The sequence below is a fragment of the Scomber japonicus genome, chromosome 9 (assembly GCF_027409825.1).
Source record: "Scomber japonicus isolate fScoJap1 chromosome 9, fScoJap1.pri, whole genome shotgun sequence".
In the NCBI taxonomy this organism is placed as follows: domain Eukaryota; kingdom Metazoa; phylum Chordata; class Actinopteri; order Scombriformes; family Scombridae; genus Scomber; species Scomber japonicus.
The window spans coordinates 29,707,080-29,732,770 of record NC_070586.1 but is presented as its reverse complement, the minus strand read 5'-3'; the positions used below and the strand labels follow the sequence as shown (position 1 = coordinate 29,732,770).

The following is a 25,691-nucleotide window of genomic DNA, read 5'->3' as shown; positions in this document are numbered from 1 at the left end:
TATACCTGTAGATGAAGGTCGGTCCTCCCAGACACGTGTAGTAAGGGGAGTTCGTCTGTTGCAGTCTCCCTCTGAGTGGACTGAGGACACAGAGGACGGTCTCTCCCCTCCTGACAGGCCTGGTCCTGGAGACTTTGCTTTGCGCCCATTAGAGCGCCCACTGCCCTTTGAGGACTTCCCACCACCTACGAACAGAGAAAACAGAGCTCAGGCTTAACACTCCAGCTCTATAATGAGCTCCAGATCCACTGACCCAGCACAGTCTGCTGTACTGCAGAACTGAAGGACTTGTTGAATTGTGAGTTTTAGCTGACAAGGCTAGTTCTATTTCTGCTACATTGATGATTTAACAGATATTTAAATGACACAATATTTAAGAAGGGAAGTGAAAGATTAAATATACAGGAAAAATGATGAAATGGAGATTCGTAGAAAAGCAGATAAAACACATTACTCAATGTAACTGTAAGTATGTAAGTGTTTGAGGAGGTCACACCTTGTGAGAAACAGTCCTCTGCACGTCCATCAGACATAGCAGCAGGTCCACTGGAACCCATCTGGTTAGCAGCGTTGGATGGGGAGCGCTCCTCAGACTCATCGTATTTGCCCATTAAGGCCTTTCTTATAATGGCCTCCAGGCCTATTGAGTTACCAGGTGCCTCTGGAGCTGGGTGGCTGCGGACACTCACGGTTCCTGTGACAGGAAGAGCAGCATTTAACAAGTTAGAAGGGCAATGTCGGGTAAAGAAGTGAGGGGAAGGTAATGACTGTCACAGGACCAGAGAACTGAATGGTTTCAGAGGGAACATAAGCAAGCAATGAAGACACAAATAAAACAGGGAATTGTACACAGAAGGTGTTCTGATGACAAAACCTCATGATCCAGTATTGTCAGAAGAGTAGTAAGCAATAAAATCTAACAAAGACAAACAGCATGAGAGCTAAGAATATACAGAAGGAAAGTAGAACAAACATCTCGAGTCAGCAGAGATTACTGCAAAAGGTTACAGTGAGCACTTTAGTGGTTATGTGAAAGCCATTTGGTCTAAAATGTAGCAATGTTGCAAATTTCATGAGTAGAAGAGGCTTTTGTAAAATAAAGCACTGTTTTCTCCAGTAAGCAGTTGATGCTTAACAACTGACTGAAGTCTGCTGGGACATTAAACAGGAGTATCCTTAAATCCCAATCAAATTTGGATCATTCATGAAGGTAGAATATCATGTTATCCACCATCACCCAGCTGGACTGGGGCCAAATGCAATGGGATTTTCCATTCAGTCATTTTCTCATTTACTGTTCCTTAAACCACTGACTATGTTCACATGCATGCTAATATTCCACTATTATTCCTAATGTGATACAGGTTATTCTGAATTAGGCCTTTTTTTAAATGCAACATTTTTCAATGAAGACAGGATATGGTGATATTACTCAGGTTTTAGGAGCATTTTGACATGTATGGACCAAAATAAACATCACAGGACAACCTAGGTACCGGATGTGCCTGTAACTATACATTATAATATCTCTCTTATTACATATATCAGGCAGCAGTTCACTAGTATTTTTCACCTCACAGGTTTATTTAACTGCCTGTGGAGGTCTTGTGATTCCCGTTCCCAGTGGAGTAGAGGAAAACCGTCTACATGTAAACGAGAATATTACTGGAATATTCATTTTCATTAGCCAAGTAAACAGCTTATTAGGAATATTGTCTTCAAGGGGGGAAAAACTGAATATTTTGTACATGTAAACATAATCAATGTCTGCATGTTAAAAATGTGTTGTTTCTTGTTTGGCTTTACAATCCTGTCACCATGCTGCTACATTACAATGTATATAGATGTTATACATATGTTGATCCGATACATACATCCACTAGAGTGCTTTACTGAAACATTTGCACAACAAAAAAGGTGCATCACGAAAGGCTTTCCTCTCACTTTAATGTTTATTAATAACGAATGAGGTGGGAACAGTTTACCTGCTATTGTAGACGCTGGCATATTAAAGATCTCTGTTCCGGGTTGACCAGCATCTGCAAGTGTGAACATGGTTTGTTTATAACAGCGCCAACTTTTTTATTAAACCACACATGAGCTTTTTCATTCTCAAAATTGTGCTCAGGGCCTAGGAGCATTCGTGCTTAATGCTGAGGTCAGACTTACTGAAATCGTCGTCATTTCCCACCACGGTCATCTTCTTGATCATCTCCTGTTTCTTTGTCCTCACGATAGCGGAGGTGTTCTCTGTCAGCTTGCTGAAGAAAGCTGGAGGCTGGGAGGCGTTGGGAGGGGAACGGGAGCCCATTCTGTATGAGGGAAAGGAGCGCCAGGTCAATACACGCATAATGAGTCTTATAAATTATTTAAATCCATGAACATTTTTTCTTTGCTGTGGGTTGTGATAATGGTGGTAGGATTTCAGAAAGCCATAAACTCTTCTACCCAGAATCCCAATTAGATGCAACCAGATTACCTCGACGAGGAGGAGCTCTACCAGGAATCCTGAAGGAACCGCTGCTACTTTTAACTCTTTCTAGGTATTCAAGTTCATCACCCTGTCTCTCAGACCCTGTTTACACCTGATATTAACATGCGTCTTGGGTAATCTGATCACAAGTGGACAGCTGAGATACACTGCTGTTTACACCTGTCTCTGTTATACATCTCGAGCTGACCGCTTCAATTCATCTCCCGACCTTCATGCTCCATTTTACCCTCACTCTCAAACAATTTTTGACTTTAGGACGGAAAATCCCCTCCCGTCCAGGGACGGTTTGTAATTGCATACCGAAGGTCAAATCCTGATGAAGTCAACAGGGCTATGTTCTTGAAATGAAGCAGAGATGCAATCATGTGATCACCAAACTGGACACTCCACTCAGCCATGTCTAGAGGCTGTGCTCATTACAAGAAACACAGTGGGTACATCCTTTGGCTGAACAAATCCCCCAAAATAACATACTTGATTGAAAGTGAACACGGGCCTCACTCTAGTTTCATGACTCAGTGGGTCAAAGTAATGGCACGAGCAACCATAATATGTACCACAAAACCATATGGGACAACCTGAGGGACCCAGAACCAGGATGGGATAAAGAGGCTACAGTCTCCTTTCCAGCATCCTGGCACAAGCTGGCTGTGCAGAGTGACAACTGAAGCCCACCTGCTAGTCCCACCACCCATCTCTCTGAAAGTCCATGAGCACTGTCCCCAAGCTCAGGGCATCTTGTTACTTGTTGGGCTTTTTGACTACGGCATAAAACATCCCAAGAGGAACATGGCCAATGTGTTTTGATAAGCTTTGCACCCATTTACATTAATATAAGCAATATATTTGTAGAGATCTACTGATGGCACTGTGAGGTCTCACCCTTGCTCTCCCTGCTCATTGGGGTAGGAGGCCCCTCCTTGGACTTCGGGTTCAGAGTTCGCTCCAGCAGGAGATACTGGTTCAATGCCATCATTAGAAACACTGATAGGTGATGTCTTGGGCTGAGGGGGAGACCTGCAGAAAACATACAGCATGTAAAACATCAACGCACAGTTGTCTTACTATTATGTCATCATGTCAATGATCAAAACCAAATAGTGCCTTAACTTGTGTTCAATTGACACAAGTTATTTGACAATTTACCTCTAATGTAACAGATATTCCTAGTGTGATGGAGTTTGATGATGAGTCCTACCTATCTCTGTTGCGTTCTCCTCCAAGACCCTCTGAATAGCGGGACCCCTGGGCAGACTCCTGTGAAGTGGGCGGTGGCTGGGAGGCACTGGGTGGACGGGTCAAGTCCAGGACAGGAGAGCCGTGGTAGCTTTGCTGCTGCTGCTGCTGCTGTTGGCTCTGCCTGGTGTAGTCTTTAGTTATCACCTCCTGTTACCGTAAAGACACATTTGTCTCGCATACATCAAATACCAAGATCCCTTGACCACAAAAGGTATATATTTTCTACATATAAAGATAATAATTTCTGCTACAATTCTACTTACACTGATGTGCTGGGCCAGGGTGACCACCCTCTGGCTGCCTTTCACACAGGGGGACGGGGGCTGCTGGCCAGGGGACAGCCTCTCCTCAGACGGAGGACGGTACAAAACATGTTGCTCCATCTTCTGTGGACCTGAGAGTCAAACCCAAAGAACAAACACCACACATTGCCACGCACACACACACACACACAGAGGCAAAAATCACATCCACACAAAAGGTATAAATTAGTTTCCATTTTAAACAATCCAAGACCTCTAAATGTGCTAATGACGACATGCAGACATGTCTGTCCATTCATCAAGACTTATGGTCGTCATTTAATGTAATAGCATCTACACATGAAAGCTCAAAGGGCAACTTTTTTGCTATAAAACTACAATATGGGTATCAAGCTGCTTCAGATCTTATTTATAGTGCATCTTTGCATACAGTTCTAGCAAGCCTGGCTTTAACCAGAAACGATGCTAAAAATGACTGGTTTTGCATCAGTGACTCATAAATGAAGAAGTCAATAAATTCTGATAACTGAAAACTCTTTTCCTGGAAAAATTAAAACAAAAAAACAACAGCAGCAACAAAGAGGATATAAATGTATATACTTTATGTTTGTGTATTTATTAAATATTTATGTTTAAATGCAAGCAGGCTGGGAATACTAGAAATAACCAAGCATTAAAGCACTCAAAATAGGCCCATCATTGGTAGACATAATTAGATGAAATTATTATTCCTTTTGAACATAATAACATTGTGGGAATAAAACATTCCACCTGCATGCTCTTAAGAGCATTATGAGCATTTTTTTCCTCTTTGTGCGTAATGTATCTGATGTCTTACACAACTCTTCCACTACAGTATTTATCTCAGGAGAGGATGATGTAAGTTGAGCTTGAGGGGGGGCAGGATTGACTGTACAGACTCCCAGAGAGGATGAGTCCCGCAGAGAGACAAGATGTCTTGGTTTTTGTTGTTAGCGATGACAGAACACAATGTGGCTTCAATTCAACAACGGCTTTCTATAGCCTACATTTCGCTCTGTCTTGCTACTGCTTACTCTGCTTACTTCATTTGCATTCCAACAAGGATGTGCTGATGTCCTTTTAAATCACTGTGTCTGGCAGTCTTATCTGTTTTTAGAAGCATGCTTCCTGTTGACTACTATACATACAGTAGTATATTAACCCACAACACTCATCTGAACTCAGCATGCAGTCATCTGTTGCTCTACAGGCTTGTAATAAATATAGCTTTGACACATTGCTCTACAAGCAGTAAACAACAAAACAAAAATCACATTCCAAATGACGGACAAACTCCCAGAGGCTTGATTGAGAGAGATGTGTTGAGCGTTTGGGGTGTGTGGAAAAAAAAAAAACAAAAAACAAAAATAATCAGCATAAATTACAGTGAGCCATAAATAGGAACATGCAGAGATTTGGGGGGAGCCAGAAGCTGTAGTACCCCCCCCCCCCACCCTCCCTCCCCTCCTCGATGGCTGAAAGTTTTCCCAGTCTTTTCCATGTCCCTCCCCCTTTTCCCCATCCTCCTCCTTTGCATCACCAGTGCTCTCTAGGACCCCAGGGAGTCAGTTTGGTGGTTGGTAAGACTTTCAGCGGATGGTAATTTGTGACTCATTATGATCTTTAATGAAAGGGGTTATCGCACCAATTCACTATTCCCCCTTCAGTCGCCTGGGTTACATGTGTTAATTGTCCAAAGTGGTGCCCTAGTGCAAAGTGTTTCAGATATGGCTATTAGTACCTGTAAAAACTATGAGGCAGAGAGTGCCTCATAAGACATGCAGCGGTGAAGTAGAGCCGCTGTATATGCATGTATAAAGTGAGAGTTTGAATTACAGGCAGTCTCATTTAACATGGGATATAAAAGCCTCCTGCAGTGAAATGCCTTTTCAAGTGCCTAAAATATTCTTGTCATGCCCACTTGTATGTGGTAAAATATTCTGTTTAAAGCGAGCAGCCGAACAGGAGGGAGGAGGGGTGCCACATGTTAAATTCAAGTCACATCCTCTACGAAAAAGAAAATGAAAATAAGCAGCAAAGGATGTTCTGCCTTATTGTCCCACCAGCTTTCACGACCTTAAAATGATACCTTAAAGGACACCTAGGATATAGCTCTTCTTCATTGAAAATTAAATATGTTAAGCTGTTAGTATCTTATCAATCCTCTATCAAGCATTTAAACTACTTCTGCTCATTTAATCTCAGCCCAGTCAGGTCCAATTTGGACGGGCTTACATGTTTGGAGGGCACCCTTGGTGGTCTTTAAGTCTTTAAAGAAAAAAAAAACTAATAATAAAACTGGGGGAAAAACAGCAAAAAAGTATAGCGTTAAAAGAAAAAAAAAATGTAAATGAATTGGGCTGATTTGATAATGCCAACCACCACAGCGTGCAATAGGCCACAGACTGACGGGGGAGGGTCTGGGTGATGAGGGGGACCCTGGGATCCAGAGCGTCTTACCATCAGTGGCGCTGCTGGCAACAAGCGAGCCCGTCTCTGGCATCCCCGTTTCACAAGAAATTTGACGCATAATAATCGCGTTTATGAAGTTGGCCGCAGTCATGGTGGTCTTACCGAGTACTCGGAGCTCTTGTTCCTGAATGGACATCTGTTTGTTTTGAGTCTTTTCCCTACTAGGTGTACCGCTTTCACCACGGCCAGGAGGGTTATCCGACTGGGGAGGCAGCAGGTGCTGTGGCCGGCCCGAAGCCGAGGTATAGGAGCCTGGGTACATTCCTCCTTGGCTGGGACTGGACAGCTTGGGGTCAGATTTACTGGAGGGCCCGTGCTGGTCCTGTACATGCTTGAGTAGACCTCCCCTGTGTTTGCCTGCGTCGCGACTCTGCTCTTTGGCTATGCTCGAGTCCATGGCAGGTGGGTAGGCTTCAGGGGGCACACCTGTCCTTTGGAGGTGGCCAGGGTAACCTTGGTAGCGGGCTGGCCCTGGGGCCATGGACCTGGCAGGGCAAACAAAACACACTTTGTCAACATTGAAATCAGGACGTAATCCTTGCTTGTGAAAAATGGGCTAGTTTTGGAAAAGGTTGCAGTGTGCTACGCAGAAGTTCACCTTAACACAGATGAGCTGGAGTGTTCTCCAACAGAAAGACTCTTGCCCCCAGTGTTGTGCAGCACACTCGGCCTCTGCTGCACGTTCTCCTGGGTGCGAGGGGACACTGGGGAGTGCTGGTGGCTGTACGGCTGGGAGGAAGGTCTCACACTGCTACTGCTGCTTGCCAAGCTGTGCTCTGTACCTGAGGGACACCAACAGATTCAGTTAGATTCACAAATTCATCACTCTTTCCTCAACCTACATTCATGCGTCCAGTATGTGACTTTATTTATAACCTCGAGAGGAAAATGAAAGGAAAATTATCCGTTCCGCACCTGGTCGCCAAATGGGGGCGTGCTCCACATTTCCGAGAGACCCTCCTTTCTCTCTGTCGCGCTCTCTGTCTCTCTCCCTGTCTCTGTCCCGGTCCCTTTCCCTTTCGCGGTCTCTCTCCCGTTCTCTTTCGCGATCTCTCTCCCGGTCCCGTTCGCGCTCCCTCTCTCTCTCCCGCTCTCTGTCTTTCTCCCGGTCCCTTTCGCGCTCTCTGTCACGTTCGCGGTCTCTTTCGCGCTCGCGTTCTGAAGACGAGGACGTGCCTTGCATCTTGTTCATGTGCGAGGAGCCAACTGTAAGAAAAAAAGCAAAGAGGGGAAAAAAAAAGATATTAGAAAAACAGTAAGCGTGTAAAATATTTTCTCTCTGAAATTGTTTTCATGTGTGAACTTAATTGTACCAGGTGAGATGGGGGAGGTGGTGTAAGGCCTGCCAGGGAAGGTGGTGCTTGCCCCCGGGATGTAGGTGATGCGATCCATTGGTGAACCGGCTGTCCCTGCAGAGGGAGGGACCAGGACAGGTAAGTGTGGCACCTGAGATAGATCGATGATTCCTAGAAGACAGAAAGAAGACAAGGGTAAAGAATAAACCTAATAGCTGATAAAGACGTGTTTTGGTGTTATAATGTGAGGAAAACATGTTTAAATATGAATTACATTTACTTAAAATAAACATAACTACAAGGTAAGTCTTTGTCTAAAAAATGTTTAAGGAACATAGTTGACAAAACGAGAAGAGAATGACTTCAACAAACACCCTACAATGACTTTTCAGATACTCTCGGATCAGATTAGATGTGATTAAAAGTCACTGATGGATGATGCAAGACACGTTCCTGTTAACTACTTGGAACCGTGGTTTGCTGACGTTTTTTTAATTCACTACATCAATCATATTGAAAGCTGAACCTTCTCCCTGTTCCCTTATTGACTTCACAGGAGAAAAACATCATAAATTAAATGCATTTGAGCTTTCTGGATGAATTGATCCTTTGTTAAACTAAAAATACAGTGTGTTACTTTACATTACACAGAACAAACAACATAACCGACGGTCCGTGGCCAGTAAAGGTTTATGCTAGGCAAGTCAATCAGAGTCATGGGTAAGTCCCTCCAAAAAACAGAGTAACCCAGCCACAGAGCAGTTATTGCAGCATGTCGCTCTCCTCTCTCGTTGGAAGAGACGTTTTGAGGACAGAGAGGTGCTTGTGGGCGGCTTGAGCCTCGTCCCGCTGGACCTTAACCTGCTAGCTTTGGAAGATAACAGAAAATACAGTTGTGGTGTTTAATGTTACCGACGATAGTGGAGCTATGATGCTGCTGCTGTGGGACATGAGTGCATTATTACATCAAACTCAGCTGTGGCTGGATCTTATTTGTGCTGCTGCGTGTTGTGTAACTGGCTGATTTAGAGCTAGTGTACCATGCACATAATCATAATTTTAATTGCTGTGTGCAGCTCTGTGTTTCTGTTGCTGCTCTGAATAACTGTTAGGTTTTGTCCCAGCTCATATACACAGCTAGATTTAACCTTTTCGTATTACTGTGTATCTGTGTTGCCATTAGACAGCGAGCTGTGGGGATGATTGAAAACACTCTTAAGTAATTAACTCATGTCAAGCTCTGTGTTTTTGGTTCTTTCATCAATATTTCAGACACAATGTCTTTGCCGTTTTTTAATGCTTTTTACGGTTTTGACACAATTACTGAAATGTAATGCCTTGTTGATGCAGTTATATGCTGAAACTAATTTTCTAAAACCATCCTAAATGAATTCCCTTTTTATTGCCTTTATAGAAGGACACTGTTGGCAGCAGTGAATAACTCCTTTTACTGATCCAATGAATTGTACATATGTGTGTAATACATCAAGACTACATATGCATAACAAGAGGAAAACAACCAAATCTAAATGGGACCTTCATTGATGTGCGTATCATGTATACAATTAATAAATACATAAGGTGTAAAATGGGGGCCAGTGGGGGGGGAAACGTTTGGTCTTTAACTCAGTCAGAATATTCAGAATATTTCCTTTACTAAGAGGGCTAGACGAACAAGAGATTCCAACAATCAGCAAAGGCCAATATATCTTGACTTGCAGTCCCCAGTATGGTTCATACTCAAAACAATTAGACTTTCCCTGAGTGGTAAAACTTCACATCTCTAGTTACAAGTTTGTAGCCACTTGAGTCATTTTCTCAGACTTGACAAAGCTCTCTGCAGACATTATAGAAATGTTTTCACAGACAGGGTAATACTTAATGTTACTTTTTGTGCACCTTTAATGTTTCAGATGAAAGATTATTCTAGTACTGAATGAAATCAAGGAAACATAAAGCCTGCTGTTCAGTAACCGTAAGCGTGCTTGACAATCTTCATCTGTAAGTATAGCACACTCGACATCTGCTGAGTTTACAATTGTTCTGTTGAAAAAAGCTTTTCAGTCTGCTGACATCAGGAAAAAGAAACAACAAAAACCAAGACAGTTATGAGTGGGGGTGTGTAGTGGCACTGGTCTTACCACGAGGGGCTGCAGAATACTGCAGAGGAAGGGGCTGGTCTCGTGGAGTGAGGCCCCTCAGCAGATCTGAGCGCTGGGCAGCCATGGCAGCTGCTGCAGGCCACTGGTGCATCTGCTGGGAGGTGATGTAGTCATTGAGCAGCGTCTGGCGGTTCTCCAGAGCTGCAGTGTCAGGAAAGCCACGAATGAGGTAGGGGTAGGGATGAGGGTATGCTGGGTTGGGGGCTAGGTGGCGAGGCAAGTAGTAGGCTGTGTGAAGAGTGGGAAAATGTTGGTCATTCATACTGGACTAAATAACACATCAAATTGATTAAAGCCAACACAATGTTTGCACTCATTTTCCTTGATTAGGTGTCATCTCAGGGATGTGGGTCTGCTCAGACTGTGCTTTATTAAGACCGTCATCACTCTGTTTTGTTTTAAATGTCCAAATGTGTCCAGATGAGCAATGGCCCCCCCAGCAAAACACTGCAAGAGGCTAAACTGGTGGACAATTTAGGTCTTATGATCTCACATAGTTAGCAGAGGGCTAAATCAGGTCACAATGACTGAAGACACCAAAGAGGGTGTGCTTGGCCTTCAAGAACGTCAAACTTAAAATAAAAGCTTCAGAGGACTAATGTGTTCTGATCTTCTTTTTTTCTTCAGTTTCATTAGACTGTAGATATACCTGGGTCAATGGGTATACCACGGGGCAGAGCTGCAGGATCGAAGGCCAAGGGGATCTGACGGTAAACATCTGCAGCTCCCAGACCCTGTAGCAGACGCTCATAGGTCTGCTGATCAGGAACACCTGGGATTGGTGATTTGGTAGCGCTCATCTCCCTGGGGGTTGGTGTGGCTTTACGTTCTTGAGGCTGATTCTTACTGGAACCTGGAGTGAAAACAGAAAGAAAACATTTCATCAACTGTCTCCAGGGGGTGACGAATGACGTATGATGTTCAAGCATGCCATGTCAAACAAGCCATCAGTAATTATAGGGCCATGTTTCCTTTCAGGACGGCCCTGTCAACAACTCAGTGCTGGGCAACAGTACAACAAGAAGAGAAAGCAGAAAAATTATGATTTTATTATTGAAGATTCCTTTTTTTTTCACTGGTGTATCATTCCTCATAGAGGACATATTCAGCTTTTATTTTAAATAAAAGCTGTCTTGACTGTATGACATGCACTCACCATCATGCTGCCTTTGGCTTGCCTCCCTGGAAAGTGGGGAGCCACGATGTGAGGGTCCAGGGTAAGGGTTCCTTAAGGCGCTTTTGTCATCATAGCCCACTGGACTGTGATGGGCCTTGCCTCCCTGCTCGGACCCCAGTGTCAGAGGGGAGGAGCGGGCTATCGAGCTAGCTGTGCTGACCACTGCACTGGGACGCCCTTTGGGTGCCTCTTCGTAGCGCCCCCTCTCCGCACGCATTTCCAGATGTGGGGGTGTGTTGTGGTAGGAACGTGGTGAACTGGCTATGATGGAGCGGACATCATGACGTTTCCCTGAACCAGCTGCTTCCTGCTTCATGGGTGTTCCCTGAAAGTGAAGCAGAATTACTCAGTAATGTGTATAAAAGGCCAAAAAATGAAGTGTTGGATAGCATCTGTGTATGTTGGTCATCCTGTGTGTACCTGTGTTATGATGCCCTCCTTAGAAGGCTGTCTGAGCTCCTCCCTGGGAATGAGGTGGATGGAGCGCCCAGGCTCCTTCACTGTGGGCACCATGGACTCTCTGCCTTTCATTGGATCAGAAAGTGAACCAGGTCCATGGGGTGGAGAGCCCTCTCTCTTCTGCTTAGCCTCCCTCCTCAGATAGCCATCCTGAGGGTCCAGATGACGAGGTATACCTGAAATCACAAGAATATTTGAAGAGTCTGCAGCACATTTCACTTTTTTTTTGTTCCTTTCCTAATTCAGACAGAAGGGAACTGAGAAAGCGAAAAACAAACATGAGAGACACAAAGAAAGGTTCTGATGGGATTATGCCAGCTCATCTAACCCAGCAGGGGTTCTGAGATCTCTGGGCAAGATGAGACAAACTGGTTATCTGACATTACTGCTATCAGATTTGGATAAATATAAATATCAACATAAAAGTACTCCTGCCAGCGGGGGAGTTCTGGTACGGTGGCACAATCTCTTTCTTGAAAGGAAAAAAGCAGAAGAAAAATACCATCTTTCTCTGTAGCTCTTCAGAGCAAGAACTGAGAGTACAGTCAGATGAAATGAGTGCTCACTGACTGAGTACTTTCAGGAAAAGCACAAAGAGAAGGCTAACAAAGACCTCAGATAATATTCAGGACTGTTATTTTGCGAGCAGATACATTTATATTTAATTCAAAGATTTCATCTGCTGCACCATCTTTTCACATCTAGTCATGTTGTGTGTGCCATGCCAAAAATGTAACGATGTAAGAGTGAATATATAAATATGAAATAAATAAAATATGTTAGCATATTTATCTTCTTGACAACACACAGCAGATTCATATTCTTCTTACATGTACATTTAGCAGAAAGAGGGCTGACGTTTTTTGTTATCAGGTTTGGACCACAAACACAACACAGTGATGAAAAGCATTATAAATTAATGTTACTGACATTGTGTACAATATTAACAGGTCATCCTACCTTGTGAAATGGAACCACGGATATGGTGAGCATCCTTGTAAGGTGTGTGGTGTGGACTGTCCCTATCGTGAGGCATGGCTCGAACCATCAAACCTGAGGTAGAGAGGTGCGGTGTGAGTTCAAGACTGTGGTATATATGATTCTCATTATTAATGAGAGTGGAACAAGAGTCAAACGAGATAAGATCCAGGAGCACTTTGTGAGAGTGACAGTCTGGTACCTTCACAGTTGGCAGCAGACAGTGAATCCCTCATAACATCATATGGACGCTTCAGGCCAAGAATTTCCCCTGGCTGCCCAGGGCCTCTCCCCTCATCTTTAGGGGTCTGAGAAGGCGGGCCTACAAATAACAAAGGAGTAAATAGGTCATGACAAAGTGGATAGACAGAATGTTACTATAATTACATAAACTCCTTATGTTTGGTATAATACTCAGTGACATATCTCATAAGTAGCATGAATGACTTTGGGTGAAATACAGTACTTTCCCATGACTGGTAAATTCAGGGGAAAACCACTCCAATTGTTGGCTTGTGCTGGCTTATACTCAGAATGAAAGTAATTGCTGGACATGACATGAAGTATGCTGTAGCCTGGCTGAAGTACTCACGGTCATATGTGAGGATGTGCGCACTTATGCCCTCGTAGACTACGTGGGCTTTGGACAGTGCTTCATCCCGCTCCCTCTCGGCTCGGGTGGCACTGTCCTCTTTGATCAGACGGGTTATGGTTCCCTTATACAGCACATCAGCCGGTGTCCCCTGTGTTGAGGAGAGGAGAAATGAGAGCTGCACTTTGCCATATTACTTTTGTTGAGACAACCTGCCTGCAGGCCTCCTCTGTGGTGACGCTTCTGGCAGAGGCTCCCCTCTCGGAGCAGCTCCACAGTCAGGACAGGAAATACCACCAAAATAAAACAAAACGCCCAAGAGGATACTTCCTCCGGAATAAAAGACTACAGAATTATCAGCTGTCACAGCAAATGCATGTTGCTATTTAGTGTAGTTTTGTCAGTGATATATATATGGTGATATTTATTGATTGATTCATAAACAAATATGACCTATAACTCACAAACACTGCTTATTGATTGAGGCCTCTCTTCTCTTCTCTTCTCTTCTCTTCTCTTCTCACAGACACAGAACCATACACTGCCCTACTTTTATTTGCAATGTCTTTGTCAGAATTTCTCTTTACAGACAGCCAGACTGTCCAACTGTAATCAGGTGAATTAAATTTGACACTGTTTCTGGTTGTATTTACAACCTTTAAAGACTGGAGCATATATCTACTGATATAAGAAATCTATAAAACATGCTTTAAATATAGCACACATGAAAAATTTTGCTTTGTGGATGAAATTGACTTAATGAGCACCACTGTTAGTGTAATAGAAGACTAGATAGTTACAGTGATTTATACAATAACATAAGCTAGTTAAACAGTAAAACATTTAGACTGTTTGATGTTTTGGAGAGTCAGAGTCACAATGCTTAATTGGCACCTAGCCGACAGCTAACTATGCTAACATTAAAGCAGTACAGTAACTGAATACACTGAGGCTAACTATTTGTATGTAAATTACACATTACACTACGTTTGTGGCATTGCTTTGATATATCTACTATTTAAATTACTAAATATGAATTGCCTTTCTTTAATTATTCAACATTGTCACCGCCAATTATAGCTCTTGAAAACAACACATCTTAGATGGTTTTTGAATGTAGGGTGGGAAAAAAGTGTCATTTTTTGTCCTGACAGTGGAGCAGTCCTGAGAGGGTAGTCTGCATCATGAGGCATCTCCACCGAGGGGTCCTGCAGCCAGAACCCCGCTCATTTCCAGCAGTCACAATTCACACAACCTCATTTCTAACGACAAACTAGACAGTTATTCCCCCGCAGCTTTGAAACCCTGAAGAGTTCTCCCAGAAGGTGCTCCCACTTGGCAATGGTAGTTGACAACAGGCAGCTTTATTAAAATCTTGTGTCACATGACTTGTATTCCGACTGTGAGTCATATTCTACACTGCTTCGTGAACGGATGAGAGTAAGTGTGGGTGGATGGTTAAGGAGGCACAATAGTGTACTCGAGATCACATTTCTTCTGTTGACTGTGGCTCTTTCAGGAATTTAAAAGGAGATGCTACTGAAGGCTGGGGATCTATGAAGTGAAGGGCTTCTGATGACAAGATCAGATGACCCAGACCAACCCCTCAACTACTCTTACTATCCTTGCCATAGTAGCAAGTGCAGGATTAACATATCTGGCTGCTCTCACATACATCAATCAATCTGCAAGCTGTACAAACAAATGAGCTGTGTCTCAACAACAAAACTGATTATATGTTATCTCTTTCACCTTTTCTTTACTAATCTATTATGGTGGATAACAACCCCCTAAACACTCAAAGCTCTTGTATGCAGTTGGATGTGATATTGCAGTGAGCATATCAATGACTGGTTTAGCCAGCATCTAGAGCAAACAGATAAATGAAAGAGGGAACAGATGCGGTACAGTGTGTACCTGTTGCTAGGGTGACTAGGGCCACTCAGAGCTGTGGTTATGTCACAGCAGCAGGGAAATCCAGCAGCCACAGCACTTGGCCTGCCTCATGACCTCTCAACAGCTCTGCTGCTCTCTTTCATCATAAGCACACAAACCATAGCCAAGTAACACAAAGGCTGCTACTCTGACGCCAGTGGCTTTAAACATTATGAGCAAGCACTAACCGACAGCAGCGATATGGCAGAACTGGTGGTAACCAGTAGACCGAGTGGGAGTAATTACAAAATCATTAGCATGGGTTGTCAGTGTAGCACTAATATACAATGCTGACATCATGACCCTTCACATAGTTGAACGGTGTTAGTTTCACTTCACCATTTACATACATCAGCCTACGTGTAAAGAAAATCACACTTCCATGAACACACGACTCCTTCACAGTAATCTGGGACCAAACACTGAGCAAATATTATCTTACATAGATTTAACATATATTAGTAGTAATATATATTTGCTCATTTAGAGTGGCCCATTTTTAAACTGACTAATTTAATGAATTTCAGAGGTTCTCCAAGTGAAGGGGAAGAGGAATTTTGGTCAGTTCTCTGTCGTAATGTACTACTCAAAGTTGAACACTGTCAGCAAAATATTTAACGCATTCACATGAAGATTGCCACACCCAATGATAACAAACTGCACTAAACTTTCTGCTGCTATGAGAGTAAAAACACAGTAGCAGAGTATTTATCTGTGGATTACACCAGACAAGTTACATCAAACTAGTCTTTTACAGTTATAGCACTCTATAGCACTCCCTAACTTAAAAACGTACTAAAAGTTATGTATTTTTTGCCTTAAATGTTGTTTCTATAGCAACAGATCTGTTCTGAATATTGAGTAATTTAGCTCTTAACTAGAACAAATTACTAAATTTAAACTAGGTTTACTGTAGGTCAAGAGTGTAATGAGCAACTTTATTATGTCAAAAATAAATAAAGGATCAACTCTGGTATCAGCACACATTCAGATAGCAGAAAGATGTAAACTGGAGTCAAGAAAAAAACTTTCTCGCATTCTTAATTTCTGCACTGCACTATTTAGAAGGACAAAGGAGCTCGACTCACATGACATTGCTGGCTAAGCTTACCTGAGTGATGGAGCCCCCTCGGTAGGAGATGGGGGAATCATGCATTCTGGTCCCTGGGATGCCCTTAGTGATACTACCTCCCTGAACAGCTGGAATGGAAGCTGCAAAGACAGAAGTTTTGCGTCAGTAGAAGCCAAGTACAAAGCAGTAGTGAGAACAGCCAAAGTGGAGCATAATATACACAGCACAACTGCAACCAAAGCAAATTGTTTTTGAGATCACTGTTTGTGTTAAAATGTAATTATAATTCTCAGCTTTAAAAAGTATTGAGGCACCACTGGCAGTAATTACACCTCTGAATTCTCTGGAGTATGCGTTTACCAGGCTTTGCACACATGGATTTGGACAGTTTGGCGCATTCTTCAGATCCTCTCAAGCTCTGTCAGATTAGATTAGCTTCAGCGAACTGAACTCCCCACCGATTTTCAATTGAGATTCAAGTTTAGCCTCAAGTACATTCAGAGACTTGTCCTAAAGTCACTCCAGTGTGGTCCACACACAGTGCCTCAGGCCATCCATGCTAGAAAATGTGAATCTTTGCCCCAGTCAGTGATCATGTATACTCTGGTGAAGAAGCTCTCTGTATGTGCTGCAAATGTATAAAAAGGCTATACATAAACCCTACAAAAAAAGGCCTGATTGATGGGGGGCTGCAGACGTGGTGGTCCTTGCAGGTTTTCTTCTGCACTCCTCATTCATGTGGCCACTGGGTTCTTAGTCACCTGACTGGGCAATGACTTTCTTAACCAAATACTGAGTTCGATGTGACTGCATTCATGACGTCTTGATAAAAAACTTCCCCCATTTTCTAAATGATGACAGAGTCTACTGCTGGAATTTTAAATGCTTTCCAAGAAAAACTGCTTTCACACAGTTCTATTTTGGCAGTCTTGTTTGTTGAACACAATGGCTTGCTTTGTGCTGTCCTACTAATTTTTTTTTGTTTGTTTGTTTGTTTTGTAGTTCATGTCCAAACATCTCTAAACAGTATGGCATCATGGTTGACTGCAAACACTGAACTGAGTTAAATAAGACAAAGAAAAAAATGCACAAGCAACACTACGACACCGGGTTATATGGAAATCACACAGTAAAAAAAAGAAGAAAATGTGAACATCCACCTCTTCCAGCGGGGCTATCATGAGGTGTCCCCTGGGTCGACAAGTTGTCTGCTTGAGACGACGAGCTGCGAGGGGATAACTGTTCCTGCTTTATCACGGGGAACGGACCTGCTGAATGATGTGGGACAATTCGGGAAAAACAAGGAATGAACAGAGGTAGTGAGAAAGGCATGTCCATAGTGAAGGAACAGATGATCAGACCTCACTGTCAGCTGTGATGGCCGTTGTAGAATAGCGACTTGGCAAAAAGCAAGCTAAACTGGAAGTGCTTCCAATTCTACTCACCAACTTTCCTCTGATCCATCCAATGCAAGCCCATCTGTGTAGGAGGCATCTTCCCATGGTCCAACCCATGAGCTGGGCTGTGCAACTGCACTGGGGTGCCCTGAAGAAGCACACATTTGATCATAGGGGTGATAAACATTATAATGTTGTCTATGCCGTAACAGTTTTTTTGTTTGTTTGTTTGTTTTTTAACGTTTTCATTTTCATAAAGCAGTGGATATTGTTATGTAGTGTGCTACTGTTACTCAAAAGTGATTTCTGATGGTCAGCTACGACCATTTATGAGCTCTGGTTTTCATCTGTGTGCTACTATACCTGTGTGATGGAGCCCACTGGCTTGGTGGAGGAAATAAGAGGCGGTGGTTCCGGCATCGTGTGGGGTCTCACTGCCGCCAGTCTGCCACTATCCTGTGGCAGACTTGGGAGTGCAGGGTGGCCTGCTTGTGGGTACGCTGACAGGAAGGAGAGATTATGAGATTTGAGTATTTGCTTTTGGCAGAGGGTTTCTAAAAAGGTATTGTAGCAGCAAGAAGAGGGGGTTTTGTTCCTATAAAACAGTATACAATGCATATAATAAACAACATAAATTAGGTCTGTTAAGAATATATTGACAGGACAGAGAGGAGGTCTTACAGTTGAATTGGAGCAGGTGCTGGTCGTGACTGATCTTGACCATGTCTCGTGGGGACATGGGGTAAGGGGATAGAACTGGCCGACCCAAGTTAGAGGTCCTCAGGTCATCAGGGCCCATTGCCTGCCGCTTGGCGTCACCATGCGGAGAGAAGGACCGGGACTTTTCTGTAATGGCAACACACAAACATAATCAGAACCAAACCAGAGCTCTCAACTAGACATCCATTATTCCAAGATGCTGTCGTTGCTATATGGACGTTAGTGAACTGGTGCAACATCGACACCATCGTAATTGTTGACCATGAGCACATGGCATTCATGCCACTTCCCAGCCAGGGTGACACACCACCGAATTAATATACTAACATACACAACCACCCACTGCTAATATTCATTGTAAAGTACACACAGTAAAATCCAGCAGAGGAGGTGAGCACCCTGCAGTGTGGTAAAGTGGTAATTAAAAAGGAACAGGGGGAGAAGGCAAGCGGGTGAACCTACTTAATCCCTGCAGGAGGGTCAGTAACCACCTCTCGTTGCCTTCCAGCTCTGAAGGGACACAAACACACCACAGATCATCGCATCCTCACAGAACTGATCTCTCTCCCACACAAATATGTAAACACTTTATACTACCATAGCCACAGGGTGTGAATTTCATGTGCGCCACAAGCCAAAAGCAGAAGCTTTTTACGCCCTTTTTTTTTTTTTTATTTCTTAGAAAATTATGAAAGAGTAAAAAAGTGTCTTCTGTACTTTCACAGCTGCTGAGCCCAGTTGGTTATAGAAGACCTGTCTGTTGCTAAAAGTCTTGTTTATTGTGCTCTCTGGTATTCACATCTCACAAGCTCACAGTGAGTGCACTGAACTAGACTATATTCCCTTCTGGGTCAATAGCAATACCAGATCATTTATCAGTTCCCTCTCCACGAGTGTCCCAGAAACACTCAAATACCCTAAACACGAAAGAACACACACTCAAGGTTAGAGCACGTAGCAAGGACCAACTAAGTAAAACTAGATCAAACACTACTAGAACTGCATAATGTGCAGCGCTTTCATTAACCTCCATTTTCTTTTTATATAATTCCATTATTCCTCATTTGCAGTGCAAATCTTGTTTCCCCATCAAGATGTAAGATGGTGAATCCATTTATGCTGCACTTTTTACTGAGATGTGACAACTCCAGCAATGTACCATAGAAACAGACATACACCCTGAAGAAGAGTGATACTAGAGATCATTCAGAGATGGAGTTATGGCTTGGGAAAGAGACAGAGGGACATTAATGAGAAAAAAGCAGTTAATTATGACAAGTGTGCTTCATTTGTAACTATCTCTACGCTAAATACTAGTTGACTGGTGAAGCACTGATATGACTTGAGACCTGAAGGATTTTGCAGCAAGTTGAAGTTCAAGCTATTAAAATAAGTGTGCTGTCACAATGGAGGTGTGCGTACCATCCTTGTCGCCGGCGGAGGGGCTGCGTGGGCGGACACGAGGGCTGCTGCTGTGAAGAGCCTCCCTGTCTCTGTCTGCCTGCGAGGTGTAAGGCTGCTGTTTGCCCGACTGGCCTGAAAGCTGCTGCTGCTGCAGCTGCAGTTGTTGTTTGACCTCCTGAGAGGACTCCCCATGAGCCATGGTGATCTGTTGCTGGTACAGTGCCAGGGCGTGGGGGGGCAGCACACCCTTGCCCCCACTCCGCTGACTGCCCTGTACAGACGCTTCTGGCATCTACACACAGGATGAGAGGGAATGAAATAGGTTATATATACACACATGCAGTGCACACACACGCACACACACACACACATATATAACACCTGGCCCACTCCTACCTGGCATTTGACATATGGTTAGCCACATACAGTGTCTGATAACCATGATAGCGAATAAACATCTCTTATTTCTTGGTAAGGTGAAGATGTCCTAATGCCCTGCGTCCTGTTTCTTTTCCCCAAATCAATCTATCCCATCTTCCTCCATCTGGCTGGCTTATCTTATACAAATATGACATTACAATTCCACCTGCTGTACTCTTATCTCTGTAAGCAGAGAAACAGGGATACCGTTGCCATCACTGCAATGGAAGAGTGCGAAAAGGGTGTGTGTTTGTGTGAGCTGGGCCAATCACTCTTCTGTTACAAAACACTACCTGGGTCAAAGACACTTTCCAAAGATGATGTTCCTGAACTAACTGTTTTTAGATGTGTGAGACGACTGATAAAAACACACAGTGAGTACACAATCATGAAGTTTAACAAGTTACTCACAATAGGCGGTATAGCAGCAGCCCTCTGTTTGAGCTGTTTGAGGTCCATGGGCTTCTGCAGCGAGGAGGATATGACCCCATCATGAGCGTAGTTCAGCAGGCTTGGCCGTGGAGAAGTCATTCTACACACACACAGAGACAGAGATCAGTTCCCTCTTTTATTTGCTTTGCCCGCTTGAATCTAAATGCAACATTGCATTAGAAAAAAAAAAAAAAAATGTAAGACCCAGAAAAAAGAAGAAAACAGCACAAGGAGAGCAGAGGTTGGGACTGTGTTCCCATCTCACGTATCTGCCTACCCATTCCCCCAAGAGACAGACACACTCATAAATCCTAATTTACTAATCAGTCGATTTAAGTATTTGAATGAAGTGTGTGTGTGTGTGTGTGTGTGTGTGTGTGTGTGTGTGTGTGTGTGTTGTATGTGGGATGTGTGTGAGGCCGACAATGAAAAATTCAATTTAAATCCATAACCATGTCTCGCATGACTGTCAAGAGCACACAACATACACTGTATCAAAGAGGAGCACAACAACACAGGAGTGTGCACACACATACTACGTGCATGCACACACAGACACACACACACACACCCACACACCCACACTCACTCATTCTCTTTGTTTGCTTTGGCAGAGAGGGCAGCGTTTCCCTCGGTTCTGCCAGTACATGCAGTCTGCTGTCATGGAAAAAATTGAACAAATACCGTGCAAACAAGACTAATCGCTCCTCCCACGCACTTTGACACCCATTTCTTGTGGCCTGATTCACGGACACACATATATGGTATAGATATATTTATATATACTCATTCATACAAAGTGTGAAGATAAAGTGTTTTGTTGATAGAAAAGAGCAACCTGTGGTGTACACGCAAGTGGTTTGCCAAATATGGCTTCACTGCTGTACAGTGTAACTAGGCAACTAATAACACTTAAAAAAAACTCCACACTGCTGTATTTTCTGATGTTTGCTGTGGTAGACCAGAAAAGTAGGACACCTAGTAAACCGGAGCTCAAAAACCAGAAGCCCTTTCACACTAATAACGTCAAACAAACCCTGTGATGTCATTGATAAAAATGGAGCAATAGAGAAACCTTACTTTTCATTTAAATGAATGGGAAATGATTGTTTTTGTTATTTTAAAAGCAATTCATTCACCATTTTACTTCCTGCTATGAAGTTCTTACCTGTTTTTATCTGTATTGTCTGTCTCTTCCACCTCATCAGCGCTGCAAGTGGCACTAGAGTCACTGTCCCCATGGGAGCCTGTTTTGGTCCCATGGTCCTTCTTGGAGCTCTTAGTGGAGCTCTTGACTTCCTCAGTCTCTGCTATAGGAGGTTTCTTGTCAGTGGCATCGCTGGGTGGCGGCTGCAGCTGCTCCCTGTTAGGTTCCCCTATCTCAGTCTTTATCTCCTGTTTGATAGATGTGTCTGCATCTTCTTTGACTGGGGGTTTCTCATCCCCGGCCTGGCCCATGTCTCCCTCCTTGTCCCCGGCATTGGAGCTGGCCTTAGACCTGCCCGAGCCCTCCTCCTTAGTCTTGCTGTCCTCTGATGAATGTGGTGAAGGCAAGCTCTCTGTGTCAGAGCTGTTATTCGCTCCACCTGGCATGGACAGAGGACAAAGGGAGACAGATCAGAAGACAGGACTGGGCTGATATTGTTAATTGTGTTATATATATCTCCTTGTCCTTTTTTCTTCCATCTTTTCCCCATCTCTGTTTGCTAAACCAGATTTTTGACAGTGCCACTCTTCTGCCTAATCAGGTTTCACTGTACAATAAGGAGGAACACAAAACCAATTGGGATGAAATCCCCTGAGGCTTTGGTGCTCTACTGTGGAAGTAGAGTCTGTACAGTATACCTCAATCAACAGAAAACAGCAGGATTTTCAGGACTGTATTATGTTTGTCACTGTGGAATATAATTCTTTAAGCTAACAGTGAGCTACTCAAAGAGCTACACCTTTACTTTAAGGATCAGGTGCAGGATATATTGTATAGTAGTGCTGAGACTATTTTGTCCTACTCAATATTTTTGAAAGAATACACGTCCACAGCAACAGAGATGACTTTTTAAAACTCGCTTTACATAATTAGAGAAGCGCTTATAATCACTCAAATAATTGAATAACACTAAGAATAGACACAATTTTATTTCAAATGGAAGGCATCATTCTTAAAATCGACAAACACAGGTAACACTTTGATGTATACAATGTTTTGTTAAGGTAACTAGTGTTATGTATGCAGCTCTTGTGAGAGATATACCTTCTCCATCTTCAGCGGCCTCCTCTTCATTACCACTGGCCCCTGAACCCTCCATCTCTTCCTCCTCTGCTGTGTAAGGGGCACTGGCCTCCTCATTTTGTAGGGCTTTCCCCCTACGACGGGCCTTTCGCTCCTTCTCCTGGGTGAAAACCAATACACACTAAATAAAAATAGCCCGCAGACCCGAGACCCCTGGAAGAAGTCTACAAACAAGTACGAGACACACATGCGTCTCAGAAATGTTCCCTTTGCCTTACCGATTTCATTTTATGCTGCTGCAGAATCTCATCCAGTTTTTGCCTCTTCTTGTAGTTGAAGTAGAAGTTCTTGCACTGAGACACTGTTTTTGATCCCACCATCTTCGCGATGGCAGACCAATTCCTACCATATTGGAGAAGGCCTAGAATTAACAGATGGACAGACAGAGGGATTAGGATACCGAACAAGAACAACGACAGACATGGATGACATGTGTCCTTGCAAAATAACAATGTCTCCTCTCTGTCTCAAACGAAGTTGTAAAAATATGATGCAAGCTGTGCAAAGAGCGCTTGTTGTAAAGATTTTAACTGTGATGGTTATTTTGGTTTATGAACTAGTACAAATATCACCAACCGCAATCTCTCCGAGTCCATAGTGTGGGAGCCTGTCTCTGATAAATCTATAGCCATAAACATCTGTGTCTATACAGCTGTCAAATCTGTAGTGCAGCCTGGGTGTTTAGCTCACATTGCAATATAGCAGCAGCATGGGTCAATGCCATACGCTTCCTAAATAGAGAAAGCCAGAGAGAGTGGTGGTGTGGTAGCTCGACTGTCTATCACACTGCATCTATCACACCGATGACATCATTAACTCTCCCCACTCGGGTCACTCTGTGTCATATTCTGACTGACTTTGATGTGACCCAGTTCCAAGAAACCCTAGTCCTTTACCCAGTCAACCACATGATTGTGCCTTACACAAGAGTCTACAGGCACCCACTGGGCCAGAGCTGTGATAGATCAACCTGTCATGAAACGCACACACACACGCACGCACGCACACACACACACACACACACACACACACACGCAAACACACACACACACCTGCATACACACAACTACTATGTGTGCTAAAAGAAGAGATGTAGAGGGCAGTCAGTGTACAACTGCAAGTGAGTGAGAAAGACAGATAGCGTAGAATTTGCTCCGGTGTTTCCCCTCCAGAGTCTGCTGTTAGCTAAAGGCAGCTCATTAACAGTGTGTGCTGTAAGAGGCTTAGCTTACACCACCCACTTGTTTCCTGTGCCAGTCTGACAGGTCCTGGCAGCAGGACAGCCTCTCAGAGGGCTGTGGGGGGTGTTATTAACAGGCGCAGAGCCAACACCTCCTGGAATAACCTTGGACAAGGGTTCAGAGGTCTCTGCATCTCATCGCTTAATGGAGGCAGTAGGACAACAAGCAGAACTCTGAGCCAAAGGAGAGTAAAGGACAGCTGTTTACAGCCCTGTCATTTCAATTCTCATATCAAACTGACTCTGATAAACACTTTATGGAATAATACTATTAATAAGTGACAGCTGCAATAAAAGCTTATCTAATTGTTGTTTACAAGTTCAATATCTTTGCTCATATTGGCCAGATTGCGGATATTCACGTGTGCAGGGATAAGATATGACGATGCATATAAAAAAATATGACATGTTGTAATCCAGTAATGTGTCTGCATTCTAACACTTCAACTTCTATTCACCCCATGAAATGCTATATCTATCATATGTATCATTATGTTGACATTACTCAAAGAGCACCTCTGACATACATCTACTGATAAAGTAAAAACTTTTGCCAAACGGGGCTAGAAAAGCTGTGCATCATCCAGCAAAAAATGAGAAGACACATGATCTTCAATGTCATACTGAGAGTGTGCCAGTATAAAAAGAGCTACCATAACAAGTAAAAGTGATCTTCATGTCTGAGCTGATGGTGTCTAAAAGCTACTGCACACCTACAACCTGTCAAGTGTTAAAGTGGAAGAGGTATTTCAGCTGAAATATTCATTGCTGCCACTGATGGCAATGCTAGGAAAGCTTCCCTGTGAGAGAGAGAAGAACAGAGAGACCGCTCAGCCTGACTCACTCCAAGAGAACAGGGACACATGACTGACACCTATTAACCTTTTACAGCCGTCTCAGAAGAGGAGAGAGGGGGGCAGACTGCCCTACAAGTCAGACACACTTCGACCAGCCAGAATACACACAAACACTCATGTGCACAAACAGTGGCATAATATCAAGTAGGACAAACACTTGCTCTGCACTCAGTGAACCTGAAGTAGTAACAATGCAATTCATTTACTGAGAGTCAAAGGTCACTTTGTTATGACCTCCAGCCACATCCAGTTTATTCCATTGTATGCACGCACACAAAGCACAATCCTGAGCTGCTCTGGTTGACTCGGGGCCTGAGTTGCTGTAGCAACACACATGGAACAAACATCCAATCAGCAGCCGCGATACTGAAGCAGGTGGTAGCCTCACACCCAATCAGAATCCTGTATTCGACTTTTAACTCCTCCCAGAGAAAGTCCAATCAACACCTGGTACAGCCAGAAAGTGGTTGTTCCTGTCTGTCACATGCCTATCACTCCAGCCGTCGTCTCATGGCTCTGCTCTGGGTAACGCTATCAGACGCTCTGATCTCTGTAGGGCCAGCCGGGAAGCTCTTCAGGGCTGGGCCTTCCTATCCACAGCAGAGGAGATGAAAACAGCTCAGTCTCGGCGCTCTTCCTGCCAGCTGGCTTGATACTTGAGCCGGTGTCAGGTTGACATGCTCCAAAACAGCACATGCTCCTGGCCTCTCCCCTCCTTTCCTCTTCCCCGTGCTTCAGTTAGTTGCTGGTCTGTTCTTCTCTGCCGTGTCTC

The 25,691-nt window shown here is 43.6% G+C and overlaps 1 protein-coding gene across 1 annotated transcript in view; it reads right to left on the bottom strand.

Annotated features, from left to right (window-relative positions):
- ncor2 (nuclear receptor corepressor 2) overlaps positions 1-25,691 on the bottom strand; it is a 96,163-nt gene that overhangs the window by 3,048 nt on the left and 67,424 nt on the right. Inside the window, exons 18-46 of the mRNA XM_053325380.1 lie at positions 23,041-23,183; positions 22,784-22,922; positions 21,701-22,118; positions 20,512-20,632; positions 19,699-19,972; positions 18,739-18,786; positions 18,238-18,402; positions 17,920-18,056; positions 17,605-17,704; positions 17,320-17,427; positions 16,199-16,299; positions 13,153-13,303; positions 12,763-12,882; positions 12,543-12,635; positions 11,544-11,758; positions 11,103-11,448; positions 10,596-10,799; positions 9,926-10,174; positions 7,803-7,955; positions 7,405-7,695; positions 7,088-7,271; positions 6,592-6,974; positions 3,997-4,127; positions 3,693-3,880; positions 3,377-3,511; positions 2,170-2,312; positions 1,986-2,039; positions 497-694; positions 6-185 (exon numbers count right to left, since the gene is read on the bottom strand). Of these exons, the coding sequence (XP_053181355.1) occupies positions 6-185; positions 497-694; positions 1,986-2,039; positions 2,170-2,312; positions 3,377-3,511; positions 3,693-3,880; positions 3,997-4,127; positions 6,592-6,974; positions 7,088-7,271; positions 7,405-7,695; positions 7,803-7,955; positions 9,926-10,174; positions 10,596-10,799; positions 11,103-11,448; positions 11,544-11,758; positions 12,543-12,635; positions 12,763-12,882; positions 13,153-13,303; positions 16,199-16,299; positions 17,320-17,427; positions 17,605-17,704; positions 17,920-18,056; positions 18,238-18,402; positions 18,739-18,786; positions 19,699-19,972; positions 20,512-20,632; positions 21,701-22,118; positions 22,784-22,922; positions 23,041-23,183 (5,172 nt within the window). The remainder of the gene's footprint in view (positions 1-5; positions 186-496; positions 695-1,985; positions 2,040-2,169; positions 2,313-3,376; positions 3,512-3,692; positions 3,881-3,996; positions 4,128-6,591; positions 6,975-7,087; positions 7,272-7,404; positions 7,696-7,802; positions 7,956-9,925; positions 10,175-10,595; positions 10,800-11,102; positions 11,449-11,543; positions 11,759-12,542; positions 12,636-12,762; positions 12,883-13,152; positions 13,304-16,198; positions 16,300-17,319; positions 17,428-17,604; positions 17,705-17,919; positions 18,057-18,237; positions 18,403-18,738; positions 18,787-19,698; positions 19,973-20,511; positions 20,633-21,700; positions 22,119-22,783; positions 22,923-23,040; positions 23,184-25,691) is intronic.